General features: G+C 46.1%; 1 protein-coding gene across 4 annotated transcripts in view; it reads right to left on the minus strand.

Annotated features, from left to right (window-relative positions):
* Positions 1-15,699, minus strand: part of ASAP2 (ArfGAP with SH3 domain, ankyrin repeat and PH domain 2) — a 149,327-nt gene extending 133,628 nt beyond the window's left edge. For 3 of the 4 annotated variants that reach the window (XM_081069020.1, XM_081069019.1, XM_081069018.1), the window contains exon 1: positions 15,389-15,627. In XM_081069020.1, the coding sequence (XP_080925146.1) occupies positions 15,389-15,514 (126 nt within the window). In that variant the 5' untranslated portion in view covers positions 15,515-15,627. Of the gene's footprint in view, positions 1-15,388 lie in introns of all 4 variants that reach the window. The other variant, XM_081069021.1, reaches the window with a different exon arrangement.
* Between the last annotated feature and the right edge of the window lie 8,899 nt (positions 15,700-24,598).

A 24,598-nucleotide genomic window follows, 5' to 3' on the forward strand; every position in this document is an offset into this window, starting at 1 on the left:
AAGCACACAGAAGCCGTGCTCCTGCGCGTGTGCCCAGCAGCGCGATGCCCACACGTTTCTGAAACTCAATCACATGATTACCGAGCAGCTCCCAGCCACTCGGATGGTTCTGAGAAACGGAGAGTTCCTTCATTGCCAAGAGCTGTAAGATCCTGGTTCAAGTCTCAGGGAGCCCCGCAGCGATCTCACCTTGCGGGAGACGCTGTTTCCTCAGCTGTGGACATGCGCGAGACATGTCCCACCCAAGCCGCGTTTGGAGAATAGTCAAGTGTAAATGAAAATATGAGTTTATTATTAAAAAAAAAAAAAGCTCCTGCTCTCAGGCATTTACAGTTTGGTTTCGGGAAGTAAGAACACAAACACAGGAAGCAGGTCTGCAGTGGAAACGGTGCAGTGGCTTCAATGAGATTAATCCCTGAAGGGCACTGGGGAGGGCCTTGGTGTGGGCCCCGCAGGGCGCAGGGCGCACAGCACCACCTCCTCCCTCCCTTCTGCGAGCGCGAGCGTCCTTACAATGAGCGGCTGACGCTGGGCGGACAGCCCAGGTCTGTCCCAGGTCTGTCCCAGGGATGGGCGGGCAGGTGGGCGGGCGGACAGATGAATCGATCCATCGATGTATTCAATGGACAGATGGATTAAAAAGAGATGAACAAAGTGAGTCAGAGACTAACTGCTTTAAGAATTCAGGGAAGAAAGTGGTTCTGATGGACTGCGTATGTTAGGGAAGGTTTCACAGAAGAGATTGACATGATTAATATATTTTTCAATAGGAATAATTATTAATTGGGATGCTTTACAGAGCAGTGATTTTGATAATTCTTAAAAATAAGATTTTCCTATTTCTCTAATCATTTCAAAGGATGACATGACAACCTTGATTTTCGACATCAAACGCATTTATTTCTAAACACACGGCAAGCCTTCTGAAGGGGAAGGAATAAAATCAGAATTAAAAAGATGACCTGGACCTTGACATTCAACAGCTTCTGAGAATCATGGACTGGGTACCACACTCAGGGGAATTTGGGTTTTGAAGGTTCCTCACCCCAAAACGGAAGTGCCAGAATACTTTGAGGTCAGAGAGGAAACCACACAGCTAATTCCCTCTCTCCTCACACTCCTTAACAGCAGACTAAGGAAGGCCCAGGGTCTGTCCTCATAAGTCTGTGTTTCTTCTGCCCTGGCCCAAACCCCATCCCAAAGGACACCTGGGCCAACAGCAGAGGAAGGAGTTGTTCCACATCAATTGATTTTCTCAGCAAATGAAAGCTCATCACAATTACAAAGGGTCACTCAAAAACTCTTTTCACGGAAACTTCCCCATGTATGACGCGCCCCGGCACACCACACAGAGGGCACTCACTTTGACCCCCTTAAGGACCAAACTCCACATCAAGAAACAGGCTCTGCCCTGGCTCCATGCGACCCTTGGAGGATCCTGGAGTCTAATTCTCTCGAGTCCTCCCTCCCCTGGCCTCGGCTGCTGAGTACTGGGTCTTCTGCTAGTTCTATTCCACTGTGGGGTCTTTTCTAGGCCCCTAAGGACCACAGGACCCTACAGAGAACCAAAATGGGCTTTATAGTAGCTACTTTCTTCTCACATGGGGGTCTTTTTGTTTATTTCCAGCTTCTAACTCAGGACATCTGGTCACTGGCTTTAATTATTCAACCTAATAGTACATGTTTAGGAAAAACAATAAAAACAATACCAAATTTCTGAAACACTCATTTACTGACATTGTTACTTACTGCCTAATTCGACCTAAAACCTAAAATTTAACGAAGTGTTAGACCCCTACAGCAGCTCCTGGTTTACTAGGGGCAGGAATAAGGCCCTGAATGTGACCCATCCATCAGGCCTTATTGGCTTTGTGTACAGACACCTGAAGGATGGAAGGAGGTTCATAAATTAAAAGAGCAAATGAAACAGGAGTCCTGAGAGATTTCGTATTAGCTACGACTAAAGCCATTCTGTCATAAGATCAATCAAATCTCCTTTACTATGCTCCAACCATAAAGAAAAATACTGCACTTCAAAAATTAAGCTCCTTCTAACATTGCTATGGAAGATAAATCATTTTTAAAAGACAGACAATAAACCCAGTTCTGGAAAACTGAGGTAGGCAGTGTGGTAGGAAAAGAGGCCAAAGTTAAATGTCATCACCAAAGCTGCAGTTTAGAGTGTGACCTAAGAGACACAGGAAGGCCTCCCCTGAAATCCCACATTACAGCACCCCACCACCCAGTTCCCAATGGCTGGAATTCCTATTTTAAACAGAAAACACAGGGCCCCGAGTGAGTGAAGATAAGAGAAGGCAGAAAGGGGCGTGGGGGGCGAAGTGAGACTGGTAAGCTCTGAACACGACCTAGATTGCGGCACAAGCGATGTATTCCCTGTGGAGAAGACAGACACGGCGTGGAGGCGGGAGGTGAAGAGCCATCCTGCCTGCGTCGCGGGTTACACCCTGGACTCTCCATGCTGGCAGACCAACCCAGCAGTACTTCTTTCCACTGGAAAGCCTGCGGCCTGGCCAGCTACCACCTCAGCAAACAAAAGTACAGGTTCTGACAGCCCAACAGCTTAACAAGTAAACACACCTCATTCCTATTTGCCAAACAAGAAAAATCAACGAGAATTTACAAGGTGACAAGAAAGCCAGCAATCTCAATAATTGACCTTTTGTCAAATGACCATATGTCTCGGTGGTGAAAGAATTCAGGTGCTGCTTATAGAAAGAAGAACCAAAAAGCCACACTAACCAGCAACCCCAATGGGTTGTGCAGTCTGCTGCTGCACACAGAAGAGGCCTGGTCCTGAACTGTACACCTCCCAGGTACCACCAAACACCTGGCTGAGTGAGGCAAATGTCTGAAACCCGTTTACCAATGCAAGTGGCATTTCCACTAACTTACTTCATGACTAAAGACCAAGCATGCAGAGCTTCCAATTTTTCTCGGTATATTCAAGCCCAAATGAGAAGGAACAAAACAAATATAAGGAATTTAGGCTGTACAGACAGTTTTCTTAATACTACAGTCAATGAAGTTATTGAGCTCTTACTCTGTGCGATCCATTGGGTATTTAAGACCATGCAGAATTGACCCAGTGAGTAGGCAATAAAAAGGAATACAGTTGGCCCTTGAACTGCGTGGGAGGGTTAGGGGCACCGACCCCCAAGCAGTCAGAAATCCAAGTATAACTTCAGTTGACCCTTCCCATCCACGATTCCTAACAGTGGATGGAAAACACTGTTTTTCGATCTGCAGTTGGCTGAATCCCAACCAACCAATGTGAAACCGGGAATACAGAGTGCCAACAGTATATCTATTGGGAAAAAACCACGTATAAGTGGCCCCACACAGTTCAAACCCATGTTGTTCAAAGGTCAACTGTAAAAGGCACTCAGATTGCTAACGAAGAAATAAAGCTATTTCTATTTGCAGATGGCATGATCTTGTATCTAGAAAAGCCTAAGGAACACACACACACACACACACACACACACACACACACACACACACCCCTTAGTAAATCTAATAAACAAGCTGAACAAGATAGGAGGATATAAGATCAATATATAAAAACTAACTGTATCTACACAGTAGCAATGAACAACCCAGAAATGAAATTAAGAAAACAATTACATTTATAATAGCATCAAAAATAATAAAATACTTAGGAACAAATTTAACAAAAGCCTAAGACTTGTACACTGAAAACTACAAAACAGCGTTACAAGAGATTAAAGACTTAAATGAAAACACACTCCAAGTTCAGATTGGAAGATGTCAGGATGTCTAGACTCCCCAAGTTGAGCTACACGTGCAGTGCAATCCCCATTAAAATCCCAAGGGACTTCTGTGCAAAAGTTGACAAGTTGATCCTAAAATACATATAATGTAAGGAACCATGAATAGCAAAACAACCTTGATAAAGAAGAACAAAACTGGAGGACTCACAACTTCTGATTTCGAAAACTAGCATCTATCTACAGTAATCCAGACTGTGTGGTACCAGCAGAAGGACAGACCTAAGAGCAATGTAACAGAATTAAGAGTCCAGAAAGAAACCCATACATCGAAGATTAATTGATTCTTGAAAAGGGTGCCAAGAGAATTCAATAGGGAAAGAGCAATCTTTTCAACAAATGGTGGTTGGACAACTGGATAGTCACATGCAAAAGAATGCAGGTGGATCCCTACCTCACATCATATATGAAAATTAACTCAAATTTTAAAATGGGCAAAGTATTTGCATAGGTATTTCTCCAAAGGAGATACACAAATAGACATAGGCACATGAAATGATGCTTCACATCATTAGTCATCCATCAGGGAAATGCAAATCAAGTCCATGAGAAAACATGTCACACCCACTAGGATGGCCATAATCAAAAAGACAGACAATAACAAGAGTTGACAAGAAGGTGGAGAAACTGGAACCCCGTACGCTGTTACTGAGAATGTAAAGTGGTCCAGCCTCCTTGGACAATAAACACAGTTACCATATGACCCAGAAATTTCACTCGTAGGTATATACTCAAGAAAAGTGGGGCCGGCCCGGTGGCGCAGGCGGTTAGAGCTCCGTGCTCCTAACTCTGAAGGCTGCCGGTTCGATTCCCACATGGGCCAGTGGGCTCTCAACAAAAAAAAAAAAAAAAAAAAGAAAAGTGAAAACATATGTCCATCCGAGAACTTGTACAAGAATATTCACAGCAGCATTATTCATAATAGCAAAAAAGTGGAAATCCAAATGTCCATCAACTGATGTATGGATAAACAAAATGTGGTATAGCCATACTATGGAATATTACTCAGACAGCAAAAGGAATGAAGTACAGATTCATACTACAACTTGGATGAACCTTGAAACATTTTGCTAGGTGAGTAAGCCAGGCACACAATGCCACATATTGTAAGATCACGTTATATGAAATGTTCAAAACAGGCAAATCTATAGAGACAGAAAGTAGGTTAGTGGTTGTGGGAGCTGGGAGCAAGGGGAATGAGGTGGGACTGCCAATGGGTATGGGGTTTCTTTGGGGGAGCAATAAAAATGTTCTGGAACTGGATACTGGTGATGGCCGAACAATTTTGTGAATATACTAAAATAATCACTGAATTACGCACAATAAAAAGTGTCAATTTTATGGTATGCAAATTGTATCTGAATTTTTTAAAAAGGAACAACAACAAAAATAAGTGCCTCAGGAAGCCTTAAAAAGGTGTTTTGTTTTGTTTTTTAAATCAACTTGCAGATAACATTCAGAACCTACACTTGCTTTTCAGGACCACAAACTAGCTATTCCTTGTTGATTTTTATTTCCACCATCTATCTATCCCAGAGCCTTCACAAACCCAATATATGTGATACAAAGAATCACGGGATTTTCAGGCTGGGGAGGGTAGTCAGAGATCAACTAGTCCAAAGCCGCCATTTTAGAGACCAGACACTCAGAGAGGTGACTTGCTCAAGGTCACACAGCAAGGTGGAGGCCGAATCAGAACTATAATCACCTCTAACTCCTGAGCTACTGCTCTTTCTACTCCACCAGAGACACACAACCAAACCCACAGGGCAAATGTGAAATCACAGCTTCATAACAGAGAGTACATGCCCCAATGTTGGGAATACTGGTGCCCCCAAACCCCAAGGAAAAGCTATCAGAACTTGATATAAGAAACTTGGTATCTACTTAAGAGTTCAACCATCCAAACTATTTAATGACCTGTGATCATTAACTCAACCTGCTTTTCACCAGAGAAGCAAAGTACACCAAAGACAGAATCAAGACCATGGTATGCAGCAAAGACTGCAAAAGCTGCTCCGAGGTGAAATGGGTGGCAAACTACAGAGCCCCACTTCTCCCAAACAAACTAGCAATGCACCCAATGAAACTCCAGCTCAGGGCCTAGCATTTTATTGACTCCAGTGATCTTTCAGGGGAGGGAATGTGCAAAGGGGGAACGGGAGAGGTAACCTGTATGTTCTCCTCTAACCTCCTTAAAAGCATGAACATCAGTAGCCCAGAGGAGAAAAGAGAGGAGATAGTCAGAAAAATTAAAGAGCAGGAAGAGGCAGGTGACTGTTACAGACAACTGGAAACACAGCATGCTCAGAGCTGGAAAGACCCTGCAGTTTATCTCATCCATTTTACAGATGAGGCCACTGAGGCTGGACCAAGTGAAATCTCCTGCCCAAGGCCCAAGGGCTGGTTAGTAACAAGGTCAGGGCTACCGAGGAATGAATAGAGCACCAGGACTTACCATCTCCCTTCCTTTAAAAATATCCCCAGAGTTCCCTAACTGCCAATCAGGTGCCGACTTCTCGCTTGGTTTCCGTGATTCCCCCTTCAGCGGCCACCTCTCAAAACACAGACGTGCTGACAGAGGGTCTACTATATGGATCTGATCGCTGCCTACCTGGCTCTCGGGGCCTTTACATGGAGCTGGGACGTGTTCTCAGCCCCTCAGCTCTGAGAGGCCAGAACTTCAAGGCAGTTCAGGTCACTTAATAAACTGTCTGATGCCAAGTTCCTCCCCCGAGGTTGGTTAGTGTCTGATGACTCAGTCTGGGTGACCACACAATCTCAGCAAGTGGCCTTGGATGATCAACAGCCATCAACCTGCACTAAGGGGGCCCCCCCGGGAACACCCAGAGGAATCTTCACAGGCAATAGCAACCCCCGCAGGGGGTCAGGCAGGCGTTAGTTAAAGGACCAACAGGAACAGACCCATGAGGACACCACGCTAACGGGGGGGGGGGGGGGGGGGGGGGCGGGGCGGGGAGGGCGCTGGGATTCCAGGTTCTATCAAACACCATTTGTGGGAGAGGGAGCTGCAGCCATGTGACTTGTCTGAGCCTCGGTCTCTTCAACTATAAAACAGAGACAGCAGCAGGGCCTACCTCATACGATTGCTGAGGATTCAATGATCAGTTTAAAAGACAACACAGGGGCCGGCCCGGTGGCTCAGGCGGTTAGAGCTCCGTGCTCCTAACTCCGAAGGCTGCCGGTTCGATTCCCACATGGGCCAGTGTCCTCTCAACCACAAGGTCGCCAGTTCGACTCCCACAAGGCATGGTGGGCTGTGCCCCCTGCAACTAGCAACGGCAACTGGACCTGGAGCTGAGCTACGCCTTCCGGCACCCTTCACCCCTAAGATTGAAAGGACAACAACTTGACTTGGAAAAAAGGCCTAGAAGTACACACTGTTCACCAATAAAGTCCTGTTCCCCTTCCCCAATAAAATCTTTTTAAAAAATTAAAATAAAAATAAAAAAATAAAAAATAAAAGACAGCACAGTCCTTTCCACAAAAACATGGCTCAAAGAAATGTCAGCCATTGCAGTTGATGTTTATGGGGGGAAAAAACAACTATAAGAATGTGATTATTTCTGGAAGCAAGGCCCTAAAATTCTGATCACCTGGCTAGAATCCTAAAAGACAAGGGAATTCATCATCAGAGGGAACTACCTTCATCAGCCACCTGACTCACTGACAGCATCTATGTATAAAATCCTGTTGACAAAGCCCTCTTCAGCACTGAGTGGAAAGATGACGTCACTCATAGCCCGTTAGCAGGGCAGGCTTCCAGCCACTGGCTCTGCGGGTTGGACAGGGCAACAGGCAGTGAAGACAGTGACGAGAGCCATTTCTGCAGCAACAAGGACAGAGGAGCCAGAGAGGAAACAGCAGCAGCAAGCGTTTTCCAGAAGCATCCACTTGAGAAAGGCAATCGCCTTACTAACAGCTAAAGAGCGGGCATGCTATGATGGCCACAGAGGCATCAACAAACGCAAAGGTTCAGCACGAGCTACGCAGAGGCAGGCGGCCGCAAAAAAAAAAAAAAAAGACAACTCTCAGGTCAAAACCCGCTTGAGTTTGATTCCTGCCTCCACCACTTCCTATGAATAGCTCTGTGATCTTGGTAAAGTGGCTTAGGTCCTCTGGACCTTCTAGGGTTTTTGTTAATAATGAAACAAGTTAAGAGTTACTATATGTAAAGAACTTGAAGCACGCCTGGCACACAGTAAGTGCCCAATAAATGCTAGAAAGAAAGAGGAAACACACCAACACTGACTGACAGTAACACTTCAACCATGCTCTGGATATCCTTGACACACCCAGCAGCAGCAGCATTTCAAATACGTAACCTGCCCAAAAGCACGCAGACTGCTAGGTCTCCCTTACAACTCTGGGCAGAAGGGGCCTGCAAACGTACGATCGCTTCACAATCAAGCTTCCTCTAGAGTCAGGGTCAGTGAATGACCTGCAAGGAAACAACAAAGGTGAAAACAGAACTGGCCCGCAGAGAGGCAGCCCAGCTCAGGAGCCTAACTGCGGGAGCCACAGATGCAGCTCGCGGTTTTGCTGAACTCCAAGGCATGCACACGTGTACGCGCTGACCCGTGGAGCCCTGTGAGGAATAACTGCCAAGCACTGAGCCTGAAGCCGTGCAGACTGCACCCCGGCTGTCAAACCCCAACTGGCAGCTTCTCCCAGCGCCCCCAGTTCCTCTAAACACCTTTGCTGCTTGATCGTTGCCACACTGGCGTAAGCTGTAAGTCTTCTCAGCTAGACGCTAAGAACCAACTCATGACAATGACAGTGCAGTAGTAATTATGAAGTCTGTTTAAACAGCACTGTTACAGAGTCAATCACACACTCCAAAAAACAATTAACTGAAAGAAGCTCACCACCAAGCCTGGAATTCTAGTCTAAATTCGAGGGCCATAAACCGGATTGGAACAAAGAATCACATCTAGACCTCAGCCTGTAACTGAAATTTAACACTGTCTTCAATTATGAATGGAAGCAACACGCCATGGTAATATTAGCAGCTCCCGTGACTCCAATAAAAAGTATATTCATGTAACTTTAGAGCTGCTAGAAATATCTCATAATATTGCTCCCATTCTCAGTGCTTCAGGAGTTATTAGATACACTACCAAATCTTAAAATGCAACGCTGTGCAAAGAAACACATATTAGTATGACAAAGACTTTTCAAATATTTTGCTCAACTGTATTTCAATATATTTGGTTCCCTTTGGAATCCTATGTATTTTTTTTTTGATGCATTTAAATACCTTCCAGAAATGAGGTCCAGCACCTTCACCAGTTGTCATGGCACAAAAAAAAAAAAAAAAAAAAAAAAAAAACCCCACAAAAAAAGGCAGAGGCTAAACTACAAAAAACTGCGCACAGAAGACGAGAATACAAGTGCTTTATCGGGAGGGAGCTAACCCTGCCCACTTTTCCATCCCTGGCACCTGGCAGTAACCACATATTGGTAGGTGCCCGATATACATTCATGAATCAAACTCAGCACAACCAAATACCAATAAAAACATGACCCAAGCATGCCAGCTTTGGTGGCTGGTCTACTTATTCCACAGGGTTCATAGGATAAAGCCGTCAGGGTCCACAAGCACCTGGAAGGGCCCTGGCAATCCACTTGAAGGGTCTATGACACAGAAAAGGGTGAGCAAAGGAAGCAGATTCCTATCGCAGGACAAGATTATGAAGATGTATTACCTCTTCTTAGTAGGGAAAGAGCAGTATTTGGGAAGCTGAATCGGGGACAGCATCCCAGGCAGCTAACACAGCTAAGGAGGCGTCACCTGCGATCCTCCACCGAGAAATAGCGGAGGGGAGACGCGGTCACACCCCTCCGGCCTGGCTACACAGCTACGCTTCCCTCCCCGTCCCCCCTGCCCCCGTCGGTGTCTGCCGTGAAGCAAAACATCGAGGACTGGTCCCAGCACAAGTTCCATAACCAGCTGTGCTGAGCAGCACACAGCTGGCCTTGGTACTGATGCTAAGGAGCGCCAGTGAGTCGGCTTCACCATGGGGACACCGGGACGTCCATTCTTTAGCAGCCTGAGTGAACTGGGTGGGCTGCTGCCTCGCAGGGGCAGGAACTGTTCTAACAGGTGCCCTCACCCCAGCACACACAGCAGTCCGCAGGCACAATGGACCTCAACCAGCCTCTCATCACCCCCACTGCCACCACCTGGTCCAAAACCCTCTTGCCCGGAGGGCTGCAGTAGACCCCCAGCCCCTAACCCATCTCCCTCACTTCCCTCAGGCCCTGCCAGTCTGTTCTCCCTGGAATAGCCACTGCAAAATTTCCTTATGTAAGTCAGAGCATGTCATTCCCCATTCAAAGCCTCTAAGAGCTTCCCACTGCGAGAAGAAAACACAATGCCCCCCCATGACGACATGGCCTTGTGTGATGGGTCCCTTGCCTGCCCCCATCCTCCTCTCCCTGAACACGGGCCTGCTTCCTGTCCCGAAATGTCCCAGCCGGGTTGTATCTCAGGGCCCTTCCACATGCCGTTCTTGGATCCCAGCTCTTCCCTGGCTGGCTTCCTCGCTCCATTCTGGGATCTGCTCTCACGTGGGGTCTCCTCAGAGAGGCCTTTCCTGATTGCAGTTTCCTGATTTTCAAAGTCACTGTCTAGTCCCATATTCTGCGTAACTTTTCTTCAAAGCACTTATTACCTGACACTACATCTGTTTATTGCAGTGATTGTCAGCTCCATCTGGGGAGAGGCTTTAAAACATGCCAATGCTCCAGGCCCCACCCAAACCAATTAAGTCAGAATGTGAGGGAGGGGGCCAGGCCTCTCTATTCTACATAATGCCCCTCAGGTGATTCGAATGTGCAGCCTGGGTTCATGGGAGAAGTGCTTCTGAAATGTCAATGTGCACATAATGGCCTGGGCTGTTATCACACTGTAGGTTCCCGTTCAGCAGGTATGAAGTGGGGTCTGAGATGCTGCACTTCTAACAAGTCCCCAGGTCGATGGACCCTTCCTTGAGTTGCAAAGGTCTAAAATAGCACTGTCCAACAGACCTTTGTGCAGTGATGAAAATGTTCTAATCTACAGTGTCCAACATACATATGGCTGCCGGTCACTTGAAAGGTGGCTCAGGCAGCTGAGAAATTGAATTTTTTATCTTAGTTATTGTATTGGGACCGTGCAGGTCTAGAGTGCAGATGGCTCCATGAAGAAAGGGACCAGTGCATAGAGATGTGGAGGGAAGAGAGGAATCAAGGATTACTCCAAACTCTTGGCCTGCGCAGCCCTCTGTGAAGTGGGCAGCTCTGCAAATCCAAGGGGAGGCCTAGTTGGCCACCACCTCAGGAGTGGCTCAGTATCTGCCTAAGGCGGGGAGGCAGACCTTGAAGACCTCAGACACCTTAGTGACTAAAGCATGTGCTGACCACCTAATAACCACACCTCCGCATATAAGACCTTCCCACCCACAGCCCCAGGCACACCTGACTGACCACTCCCACCCAAGGGCATCCAGGATTCTGGGCCATCTTGGAGTCACAACATGCGATCTGTTTATACTGGGATGTCTGTCTCTCCCACTAAGATGTAGATTCTGTCAAAGAGAAGACGTATTCCTCTTGGTCTTCTATTCCCACCACCTCGCACACAGCAGGACTCAATAAATGCTAAATGAACGACAGGACCTGGAACCTACCAGGACTCGCATTAGTGTTTTTACTGTTAATCACAAGAAAAACAGAAATTGAATTTTAGGGGAGGGGAGAGTAACGTAAGAGAAGATCGGTTTTTTTCCTTGAATGACTCAAAAATTCCCAAACACAGAAATCCAGATTTCAGAACACAGCATTATAAGGTGGCCGTTTGACTTAGAAGCATGGGCAAGAAGGTGCTGTCCTTCTGACAGCAGATTCCGTCTGTCGCTTTGGAATTTGGAAGAACTGTCACAAAGGACAAAGATTCAGAATCCCATTCTTGCCTAAAAAGCCGGTAGGCCCCGTTCCCTCTCTTACTGCTGGGAGGGGCACCTGGACCCAGGACAGCCAATCCTCTGGGAGCCTACATGGCCCAGATGCTCACCCCACCCCTGCAGTTACCCTGTGTTTGTGACCTCACTGAGATTTCCAAGGTAACCACGGACAACAGAGGAGAGCATTATGGCCCCGGAAGGAAGAAGATTAAATTTTAATACTTACCAGTCAACAACGAATTTATTTTTAAAACTACGCATCTAACAAAGCCAAATAAGCAAGGCAGAATGGATGGAGCTCTAAAGGAGGGTTTAACTGTACACATATTCCAAGTACATATACGTTGTTCCCCTTTTTGAGACTATTTCACAGTACCTAAAGACTCAAAGACTCTGAGACAAATAACCCCCACAAAATAGGGGGTGGGGAAGCTCACTTTTCCGATGATGCTACAACTGCTTGTTTTTTCTGTTATTTCCAAAAACACAGGGTGAACTCCATAGCGCAGTACCAGACTTTGCTAAAATTGTGCAAAATAAATATTTTACCCAGAGAAAGAGATCAAGTGAAAATTTTAAAACACAGCTCTGTGAGGACCTGTTGCCAAGACAACCAACTAGTTAAAAAATAAGCAAGGATTAATAGATACATAGTTTTTCATTTACTTACATAGTTTTTCATTTACTTATATATATAACCTTTCGTTTCCCATACTCTTCCTACCTCTTCACACTAATCCCATTTTGGGGCCCGATGCCCTCATCAGGTTCTGTGGATTAACTATAATTTGTTAAACAGTTTCATTTACTAAACCAGTTGTCGGTCAGGTGTTGTGCTGTGTATTTAGTTCACTAAACCCTCACCATACCCTCTGAAGTAGATAGGTATTGTTATCCAGACTTGAAAGCGGAGGAAAATGAGAAAACGTGAGGTATCGCACCCCTGTATCACACGCACCCGAGTTCACACACTTGGCAAGTGGTAAAGTCTGACAACGGAGTAATTTATTCAGCATTGTTTATAGAAACAGAAAGCAGCATCCGTTTCTGAAAACAGCATGGAGCCAAGTTCAAATTCCAGCTCTTCCACTTACTAGTTCTGTAACCTTGAGCAAATTAACCTCTCTGAGCCTCAATTTCCTCAAGTATAAAGCAGGGATGAGGAATTAATACAACAGATGTGAAATTCATAGTGAAGCACAGGGACCCAATAGCTACATCGTCCAGCTACAGGTGTGCATATCAAAGAAAGTATATTTCAGATGTAAAATGATTTTTAGCAGACATAACCTATATTGGAAATCGTAGATTCACAAAGCTTAATCAGTTTAAATTATTCTATGATTCACTTGTTTAAACACAGGACCAAGGGCTTGCAAATTTAAAATTTTATTTCTCTAAGTCGCAATACCCACTCTCATGCCTCTTACCAGTATGAAAAGTAGATGCCCCATAATGTGGGCATTATTTGTTAATAAAACCATAAAAGGAACAAGTTTTTGTAATGGCAATGAACATTAAACACCCTGGAAAAGACTGAAAGAAATCCATAGTGATTTCTCAGAAAGTAAACTTTCAAATTTAGTTCTCATAAATCCAAACTCACACAAACCATCACCCTAGTATGTAAACTGGATAGGCTTCAAGTGAGACAGACCTGAAGTGATTTCAGTTTTTTCATATTTGAAATGATAACCAACTCTTGTGCTCAGAGGGCAACACGGAACAAGCTTGCAGTTTAATAAAATGACCAAATCCAGTGCCTTTAATCTGCTCAGTAACTGAGCTCTAGGGTAATCTGCACAGCATACAAAAAAGAGCTCTGGAATTATACACTGGAAACTAAAATTAATCAGAGAAAGGGTATGCCAATTTTAATAGCAATTCCTATTTGCCTAGCTTTCCAACATCTGCCAGTGTTAATATTTAACTATAAACTACAGTAGGGAAAAGAAACAGAACTTTAAATATAATCAAGATTTTTTTTTTTAAGGCACCATGTACAAAAAGCTTCCTTCCCTTAAGAAATAGTCAGCTACCTTTTTGGTTGCAATCATTCCATGAATATTATTTAATGGTGCATTTTCAAAACATCATGAAAATGTTTCTCTTGCCCAGCACTTCTGAAAAAACTTCTCACCGGGCCTTCTCCATCTGCCTCATTTGAAGACGTAATTTTGAAGCTCTGCTGATACAAAAAGAACTACGTAACTGAGGTGAGATCACATAAGTCACTACAAAAGGTTTACAGACGCTCTCCTCTGCTAAAAGAAGGGAGAAGGGGGGGTGAGACCATGCCCTACCTACACTTAAAAAATATTCAGAATGCTGAATCTGTTACTTTTGATTTCCACTATTATTGACTGTTTACGTCTACAAAGAAAAAAGAATTTCCACTAAGAGAAACATTCTGGATTTTCCCTCCAAGCAATTCCTAACAGCAGATGCTTTGTTCCAGTGGGCAAAAAAATGAATGCCACTGCTTCATTTAAAGCTCTCTGGTGACCTCCCCTCGCTCACTCTAGCCCAGGCATCTTCTAACACACCTACAATACGCCCATTTTAAGGCTATAACTTGACATTCCGGCCAAGAGAAACTTAATCATCTATTCAATATTGGCACACGTCTGTCTTGTAAACCAGCTACCTACTACGGTGCGAGCCCAGCAGAGGGCTAAGCATTTCTTTACACACCGTCTCTGATCGTCACCGCAGCCCTGGGCAGGATGCGTTACTAGAGCCCGTTCGATAGGCATGGGAAATGAGGGCAGAGAGGTGAGGAGCGCCCCAAACCCGTCGGCGGGGCCGAGGACTCACCAACTGCCCCTCGGACACTGCACGGGCTGTAACTGCCAGCCTAAGCGCGCTCCTTCCGAAGTGTTCTCTCCGCGGGGTGTGGAGGGCTCACTAGTCAGCGCTGGGCGTGATGACTTTGCACCTTGACTAAAATCAGGCCCTTTCCAGGCTGATGCGGGAAGGGAGGCGACGGGCGTGGGGGACGACAGGTAGGACACAGGTAACCGGGGGCGGCTATCAAGGCCCTTGCATCCGAAGCCCGGTGCTGCACACGCCTTCCCGCGCTCCTCCGCCAGGCGGGTGCGGCCCCGGTCAGGCCTTGCCGGCTACGGTGGGCACCCCTTTCCCGCGCGGCCGGCCTTCCCCAGGCCGACCCGGAGCCCCGGGCGCACACCTGGCCTGCGGGACCGGCGGCGGGCCGGGGCACTTCTCCAACAAGTTGGGAGGTGGGCGCCCCGAGGACCCCCGCCCCCGCTCACTGCCCACACCGACCTTCGGGCCAAAGTCGGCCGCGCCAGGGGGACCCGCCGGCCGGAGCCCCGCCAGGGAAACCGGGGCGGTGTGGGGGGAGGGGGCGTGAAAAGGCCCAAGGTGGCCTCAGCCTTCTCCCTCCGAGCCACCTCCACGGAACAAAGGGCTCCTGTTTCGGGCACCGGGAGCCCGGCCGCGTCCGGTCTGGAGGACGAGAAACTTTTCCCGGGCAGCGGGAGCCGGGAAGGGGCGGGCGAAGGGCCGGCGGCGGCCAGGGCGGGCGCGGAGCTACCTGCCGCCCTCCCCGCCCCCCGCCGCCCCGCGAGGCCCGCCCGGCGCCCTCACCTCCTCGATGGCCGCCACGGTGTTCCGGCACTGCGCCGTGCGCGTGGTGAAGCTCGAGGCCGTGGGCGCCTTGTAGTCCTCATGGGTCTCGGCCACGAATTCCGACACGGAGATCTGGTCCGGCATCGCCACGGCGCGCGGGCGCGAGCGGCCGGCCGCGGGGGAGCCAACGCCTGGCCGCCGCGCGGGCTCCGACCGGCCACGCGGATGTCGCCGCCTTCGCCGCGCCCGCAGCCCGCCCAGCCCGCGGACAAAGGGAAGCGCCGGGGCGCGGGCCGCCGCGCCGCAGGAGCCGCAGGAGCCTCCGCGGGGCGCGGGGCGCGGGGCCGGGCGGCAGGAGCAGGGGCGGCGCGCGCAGCCCCGCGCACTCGGGCCCGGCCCGTCCGCCCGCCGCGCCGAGGGCTCCGCCGCCGCCTGGCCTCCCGAGCGAGCCCCGAGGCGTACGCGCACAGCCGGCGGGAACTGCCCGCCACCCAGCAGCGGGCCGCGAGCGACTCGGGCGGAGAGGGGCGGGTCCCGGCCGGGGGCGGTGGCCGGCGGGGCGCGGGGCGGGGCGGGGCCGGGGGCGGGGCCGGGGGCGGGGCCGGGGGCCGGGCCGCCAATCCGCGCGCTCGCCGCCGCCGCCGCCGCCGGGAAGCTGAGCCAGCAGGAAGGAAGGCGGCGCGCACCCCGGGCCGCCGCGCCGCTCGCCCTTCGCCGCGCGCCGCATTGTCTGGGCGTTCGGGCCCCGGGCCGCGCGCTGGCGTTCGAGGGCGCGCCCCGTGCGGTGGGACGGGCGCCGGGCAGAGCCACGTCGGGTCCGCGCGGACCCGCCCAGGCCCCGACTCCCACACCGGCTTCGCGAGGGCGCGCGCTGCGTCCGCTCGGACACCCTCCCCAGCCCGGACACAGCGCACCTCGCCGACCCTGACCGCCCGGGCTCGGGACATTGCTCGGGGTCCCCCCTAAGCCTCCCGGCATACCCGTCCGGGCAAGAGAGAAAGCGGGAGGCGCTCGCCCCCTACCGGACGGTGCGCTCCGCCCTCGCGGCCACTCCGCGTGGCCAAGGCCGCCTGCGCCCCTCGGGGCCGCGCCCCTCCACCAGTTTGGGGGTTCGGCATCAAAAACAAAAATGACCACGTAGTGGGTGCCTCTGTACTCGACGAATAGTCGCCTAAGCCTCACAGCCTTACGAGACAGGTAAACGAACGGGTATCGGTTTCTTGGGGAAGACCATTTGCCCAAGAGCCCACAGGGACTCGCTCGGACGGGGTTCAGACCACGTCCCTCTGACTCGAAGACCCAAGCGCTTCACGGTGCTTACGTGCACCCCTAGCAAACGTCCCAGTCGTGGTTCCTAGGCTGACACACGTGTGGGCCATTCTCCATTAGTTGGAAGTAGTTTCGGGGCGCTAGGCCAGGACCCACCTTCGATAGCTGACTCCCTGTCGGCGAGGAGGGAACGTGTGCGAACAAGGTAAAGGAGCCCTTTCCTGGGGCTTCAGAGGACGTGCAACGATAGCGGGTAAATCTTCTGTATACCTGGTCAAGTAAAAAGTTTGAATTAGTGCCGGTTTTCATGTAACAACTCGCAAGGAAACTCGCACCGTTAGTTTTAAAAATCCAGAAGCTCTGAAGACACTGGTCAAATAAAATCACACCCTATAACTCTACACCAGGCATGTGGCGTGGTTTCTGTAGCTGCCAGCAATAAAACCGAGAGAAACTTGACAAAAACCTTTTGTGCATCTGAAAAGGAGGAAGTGTGAGAGACATTGGAAATTCAATATGTCAGGCGAAGCTGGCTCCTGACGCTGCAGGACAGGGGACCCGTCAAACAATCTTTGTTGAAGCTCCCATGTAAGAATTTTCTATATGAGGTGGCAGCTTGGGTCAGACATTATGTACGGCCTTTGGTATTTTAGTAGCATTGCATGTGAAATTCAGCTTTCTGAAATAGTTAGCTGTATTAGTGGATAGCTTTTCTTACCACTCTAGGCAATAAGTTACAATTTTAAAAACTCGCTTTTTTGCTTTTATCTTCCCTGTTTTTTCACCCTTTTGGTGTCTTTGGAGGTTTTCTCTATTCGCAACTTTCTACAATTCAAGTCCTGTCCATATTATTTATATTACTACATCCTTTCTTACACCAGGCAGATTCTGGTCCGTCCTAGTTTACCAGCGACACTTTTTTGTTTTTGTTGTTGTTTGTTTGTTTGTTCAAGACATTGGAGAATATCCTGGATACTTTTCAAGTCTTGATTTTTAGATGTCTAGTATCTATCAGGCTATGAGGATTTTAGAAGAGAAAGTAGTATTTTCCTTGGCATTGAGTACAGCATTAACCAGACTAATCAAGACTTGTTCAAGTTATGTTCTCTTCTCTTTTTACTTTTGTTCTTATTTCTTGTAGTTTAATATAACTTTTCAGGTACAGGAAACTTTAGTAGCCACGAAAATAAAATTGCGAAGCTGCATGGCATTTGACAAGAGGATGAGAAGCTGATGGAAAGAAAGTCATTATTACCAAATCCATTGGTGATGCAGAGGACATTTGTGATAGAAACCTAAAGCAATTTATTCCTCCAACCATCCCAGAGAATCTCTTGCCCAGGGCAAAACCCTAGAATTAAAGCAAGATCAGAGCAAAACATAGCTAGTGTGTCTCTGAAATTAGTACGAGAATGAGTAGTTTCTCATATTATTTCTCAAGAAATAATAATAAAATTAAAGTTGAATGTGGATCAAGAAAACATTATACACACATACACACAATTTTTAATGCATGGAGGAAAAAACAGGCTGATAACGCCGTTATGGTCCTATACTCCCTTACCCAGAACTTTAAAATCTAAATAGTCCTGATAATCTGGTTATAAAATTAACCTTTTTAGTGGTAAAATTGTGACATGAGGGTATTTATAGTCTTGTTTTTCCCACTTAATATGATATTCATGTTTTGCTATAAAATAGAAATGTGCTTGATTATGGAACATTGCCCCTGAGTACTGGAGGTGATCCAGATTATCTAGTGTTTGTGCTGTATTACCTATTTAAAAATCTGAAAAATTCTGAATTCCACACATATCTGGCCCCAATGGTTCCAGATAAGAGATTGTAGACTTGTATTACTAATTTTTTTAAATGAAGAAAATAAAATGAAATATGGTGTTGCAGAGTTATCTCTGGTGTTGCAGAGAAGAGGAAAAAAACTCTCCTCTCAAAAATGAAATTTTCAGCAGCCCACTGAAATTGGCAACGCCCCAATTCCCAAAGGAATTTTCTGCCTTTAGTAGTTCTCAAGAACCTGAGATTTTCCACTCTCAGATCGAAGTGTTCTTAACTTTGAAATTTGCTTGAGGGTTGGCTGGTTTCACACAAGACTTATCCAGTTCACTTGCTATTAATTTGTAAATGATTAGTCTTAGAATGGACAGATCTGTGCCTTAAAAGAACTATGGAAAACAGTGTAATGAAATAGAAAAACAAACAAACAAAAAACAGCAACAAACAATGCTAGTGATGTGATCATGTAAGTATAACCAGAAGTTTTTTTTCCCAAAGCTTAACAATACTTTCCCCAAAACAGTGTTGCTGAAGGGACCCATTTATCCCCAAAGTGAGAGAAGGTTAAGTACATTTAACAAGATGATGTTACCTTGGCACTTTAGGGGGGAAAATTAGGGTGCAGAAACTATTTTACAAATGAATACTTAGGTCTTATATCAGCTTTTCTTATCTGTGACTTTGAATAAATAAATTCGCCTGTCCAGACTCCACTCGTTTGTAAAAATGAAAGAAACTGAACTGCTGCTTTTGAAGGTTCCTGCGGTGGTATCCCACGATTCCATGATCCATGTTTTATGTTAGTTTGGGCACAAGAGGGAAATTTCCACAAGGGCCATATTACTACTGAGAATCTAATCATTGGGCCTAGACACTTGAAAATGAGGATGTTTGGGGTGACATTTAAAGCTAATTTTTGAGACGGCTGTCATTTTGTTAAGCTGGGAGATTTAGATGACAAATTTATAGCTAACTTCACTATAAGATACTTGAGGTCTGTTCATTTTTTTGTTTTGTTTTAACAAAGCAGGCTCTATAGGTGACACTCTCAGTTCTAGAAAAGTGAGGTATAATCTGTACTGTGCTGGAGCCAGTTTGAGCTGATTCCAGAAAACTCAGATTTTCAGGAATTTTGCAAACTGTCAATTGCATCCATATGGCAGACATGCTACTATAATGGTGGGCTACTACACGTGTCTTCCCAACTCTACATTCTGGTGGCTTGAAGTCATCTGTGGTGGGATTATTTACACCAGGGAAATCGGCAAATGCTAAACATCAAAGCTTTATTTATTGTTCATTGTCTAAACTTAATAAAGTGATAGAGAAAATGTTCATAATTCAGATTAGACTGTGTGTTATGCCTGTTGCCTTTCCATTGTGAATAGTGAAAATGGTGCAATATTCTTTCAGTATTTGCAAACTGTCATATGATTCAGCAAAGAGGTGGCTCATGTTATTGACAGATGAGTGAAGTTACAGCATGCATCTTCACGAATTCCTTTTTGTCTTACTCATTAACATAAACAAAAACATCAACCAACACGAACAACTGCTTTGTTGAATTGGATAATAATGAAGCATATTTATTCACAGTCTTATTTTGTCAAATCATGGTTGAATTGCAAACACCGATTGGCTATGAATGCAAGAGTTCAGCAAAACTCAATGAAAGCATTCTGTGAAACTAAATTAGCTGTATGGAATTTACAATAAAGAATATTGTATAATTTGTTATTATTTATAAATAGGGTGCTATATTTTTTACAGAATTAAATTAAGTTAAATATATGTAATGTATGTATGTTATATATACACTTTTTTTTTTCAGAGAGCAGATAGTTAAACATTTACCAGCCCACAATTATATTGAGTATAATTGTATCTTCCCTGCCAAGAGACCCTCCCATTCTGAGTCATGCTTATGGGATAAAAGCCTATATAAAACTAAACCTCAATACTTTGGACTATACATGCAAAGGCAACTTGTGCTAATAAAAATTGTCTTAGAGTAATTAAGAAAATACCATTTGTTCTTTTCAAGTACTTTGGAACAACACAAAAAATGCCAACAGAGGGTGTGGTTTGTTTTAATGAAAAAGCAAAAAAAAAAAGAAAACAAAACAGTTTAATTAGCATTCTGTATGTAAATAGATTTTGCCAAAGCCTGTGAAGAGTGCTTGCAATAATTTATCTTCTTGGGTCAAGCACTATCTTCCCCCTGGATTTAGACCCATTCTTAGGTTTCATGGGAGCCCTCTTAGGTGGCCCAGCACTCCACTTGGGCCACATCTGAACAGTTATCCCTGTGCTAAAGAACGCCAGTGGTTCCCAATTGGCCTCAGGATAAAGTTTACACTCAGTCACAATCTGTCCCAGGCTTTTCCCCAATTTCTTGAAATGTGACCTTTTTTCAGCCTCCTCTGATCCAGGGTTAGCAAACTATGGCCCAGGGGTCAAAGATGACCTGATTTGTGTACTAAGAATGGTTTGGACATTTTTTTAATGGTTGAAAAAAATCAAAAGAAGACTATTTTGTGACACTTGAAAGTGATATGAACCTCAGATTTGAGTGTTCATAAAGTTTTATTGGCTCCCAGCCACATCTGTTTGTTCGTTTATATATTTATTACCTGTTGTGGCAGTGTTGAATAGTTGTGACAGACATGGCCCACACACCTCACATGTTTAAGTATTATCTGGCCCCTTACAGAATTGTCGGCTCCATTCTAACCGTCTGAAACCTCACTTTCCCCAATTCACACAGCCCTTTTGTACTAAGTGAACTGAATGCAGTTCTGTGCCTCATTCTCTGTGGCCAAGAAGACAAGTCCTAACAGTACGCAAGGCCATTCACCGGCTTCCAGCCTCATCCGCAGCCACTCACCACCCTGCAACCCTTTCACCAACACTTAGGCCCCACCTAACTCTCGTGTTCACTGCGTTCATTCAGTATTTCCTCACGCCAGCCCCCCAGCCTGGTGCGCTCTTCCTCTTGTCCATCTGACAAGCGTTGGTCCCCTTCAGGATCAAACCCAAGTCTCCCCTCCATAAAATCTCTTGAAGGTGCTCAGCAGAATCAACCGTCTCCTCGTCTCTGCTTCCAGAGTGAATTAGACGTCTCTGCAGGGCTTTTGTTAGGAAACGGGATGATGTGGCCATCTCCACATCTTAGTGCCATAGCAGGGCTCACCTCCCCTCCCTTCTCCTGTGCTTGGTACCACTCTCTCCATGTCCATCGGCGTGTGAAGCAACTGTGTTAGCCAAGTAATGAGTCATACAAGATAGGAGCACTCTCGTTTCGTGGAACTGATAAGTCTCACCCTCACTCTGGAAATGAAATGCTTCGGCTCTCCCCAAGCGTGGGCTGCTTCTATCACAGAAATGTTCACATGCTATCATGACCAGAGCATGTGTTTCCTCCTCTCACTGCCACCCCTAACTAGGCTCTGGGGGGCGAGGGGACATATTTTATTTACCTTTGACCTCTAGCTCCAAAACAGGGCAGGGACACAGTAGGTGCTCAATAAATGTTAATAGCGTTGAGTCACATGGAGGTGCTTCTCTTTGAGCATACAAAACGAGAGAAGACATATCAATTCAATATAAGGACAATACATAGATTTGAGAAATGTGAGGGCAGAGTGGGCTTTTCCCATGATGGGGCTCTTCTGTTTGGCTCAAGTATTCTGGTAAAGATGTGTTTGTAGAAGGAAGTAAGCACTGGGCAAGGGAGGGGGCATTGACCTGATCCCTTTAGACCAGGGGTGTCTGGGCCAACTGCGACCCGCAATCCATTTTTAATTGGCCCGCAGCAAATTGCAAACATATATTTAGTTTACTTAAATAAACCAGATGAGGCAATATGTACTTCACCTCGAGAGAGTTTGTGTATTTTACCGCATATAGCCCTTGGTGAAAAACATTGAAAAAAGTTTGGACACCCCTGCTTTAGAGACTGAAATGTGCAACCTTCCTCCCTCAATACAGGGAGCTTTATGCGCTGCTACTTTCGGCATTGTGGTGGTGTGACATGACCATATGTGAGCTAAGGAGGTCCTGTGCCCTCAACGCTTGCTAGTGTTGGTCCTGGAACGAGCAGCATTGGCATCATCTGGGAGCCTGGCAGAAGTGCAGAATCCCAGGCCTACTGAGTCAGAGTCGATACTTGAACAAGACCTCAGGTCATTTGTGTGCACTTTATCATTGGAGAAGCATTTTGCTAGCATCCATAAAAGATACACCACAAGCAGGGACTTGGTTTTCCCATCCTGACAAAACCCAATATTCCAAATTACATAAAGTATTCTGTATTAATTAAGGTTCTTTCCAGTGCTGAGATTTATGAAGGTTTCTTCCAGCTCAGAAGTGCCCTGCTATAGGGCATTCTGTCTTATTGCTGCAATACTACATTGCTCAGTAATTCAAATACTATTACCAACCACCTACTATATGCCAAGTGCTATCTCCCAAACTAGGTTACTTTTGGAAAAATGATTACAGACGGGCAAATGTACAGGCCAAACAGGAGGGTAAAACACTAATTAGCAGTAGACAAATTGGATTTCATCAAAATTAAAAACTGCGCTTCACGGAATACATCAAGAAAGTGAAGAAAAACTACAGATTGTGGGAAAACATTTGCAAATTAAATATCTAAGGGACTTGTATCTAGAATATGTAAAGAACACTTACAACTGAATAATCCAAAGACAATCCAATGAAAAAATGGGCAAAGGATCGGAATAGACATTTCTCCAAAGAAGACATACTTTTGTATTTGGTCAAAAAGCACATGAAAAGATGGTTAGACATCGTTAGTCAGAGGGGAAATGCAAATCAAAACCACAGAGTGATACCACTTCACACCCACTAAGATGGCTGTGATTAACAAGATAGATAATAAGTGTGGTGAAAGTATAGAGAAATTGGAATCTTCATACACTGCTGGTGAGAATGTTAAATGGTGCAGCCTCTTAGGAAAACAGTGGGGCAGGTCCCCAAAAGTTTAAACATAGAGTTACCACGTGACCCAGCAATGTCCACTCCTAGTATACACCCAAGACAAACGAGAACACATGCCCACACAAAAACTTGTTCACAAGTGTTCACGGCAGCACTATTTATAATAGCCAAAAAGTGGAAAGAACCCAATTGTCCAGCAATTGATGAATGAATAACAAAACGTGGTCAATTCATACAGTGTGTATTAGTGTGCTAGGGCTGCCATAATGAAGAGCCACAAACTGGGTGGCTTACCCAGAAATTTATTGTCTCACAGTTCTGAAGGCTGGAAGTCCAAGATCAAGGTGTCCGCAGGGTTGGTTCCTTCTGAGGCGGTGAGGGAGAACCTGTCTCATGCCCCTCTCCTGCCTGCTGGTGGAGTGCTGGCCGTCTTTGGTGGTCCTTAGCTTGTAGAAGCACCACTCGCATCGCTCTCACGTTCACATGCTGTTCATCCTGTGTCTCTGTGTCCAAATTTCCCTTTTTTTTTATAAGGACATTGATCATGCTGGAGTAGGAACCCACTGCTTCAGTGTAATCTCACCTTAACTAATTATATCTGCAATGGTCCTATTTCAAAATAAAGTCATGCTCTGAGGTATTAGGATTGCAACATAGGAATTTTTAGGGGACACAATTCAATCAACACAACAGAATATGACTCAGCCATAAAAAGGAACAAAGTACTGACACAGGCTACAACATTGGTGAGCCTTGAAAACCTTGTGCAAAGTGAAAGAAGCCAGATACAAAAGATCACACATGTAGGATTCCATTTATATGAAATATCCAGCATATGCAAATCTATAAAGACAGCAAGCAGGTTACTGGTTGCTTAGGGCTGGGGAGGGGATGCAGGAGAGGGCAGTGATAACTAAAGGGTACAGGGACTTCTTTTTGGGGTGATGAAATGTTCTAAAGTTGACTGTGGTGATGGTGATGACTGAATATGCTGAAAACCATTGAACTGCACGCTTTCAATAGTTGAATTATATAGTATGTGAATTATTAAATGGTTGAATTGTATGTATGTGAATTACATCTCCATAAAGCTGTTACCAAAACAAAACACATTCGTGTTATTAAAGTGTTAAACACTAATATATGCGACCTCTGAACTTTGGAGGCCGAAGTTCCGATCCTGGCTCTGCAACCGTCTAG

The sequence above is a fragment of the Rhinolophus hipposideros genome (genome assembly GCF_964194185.1).
Source record: "Rhinolophus hipposideros genome assembly, chromosome: 12".
NCBI classification, from domain to species: Eukaryota; Metazoa; Chordata; class Mammalia; order Chiroptera; family Rhinolophidae; genus Rhinolophus; species Rhinolophus hipposideros.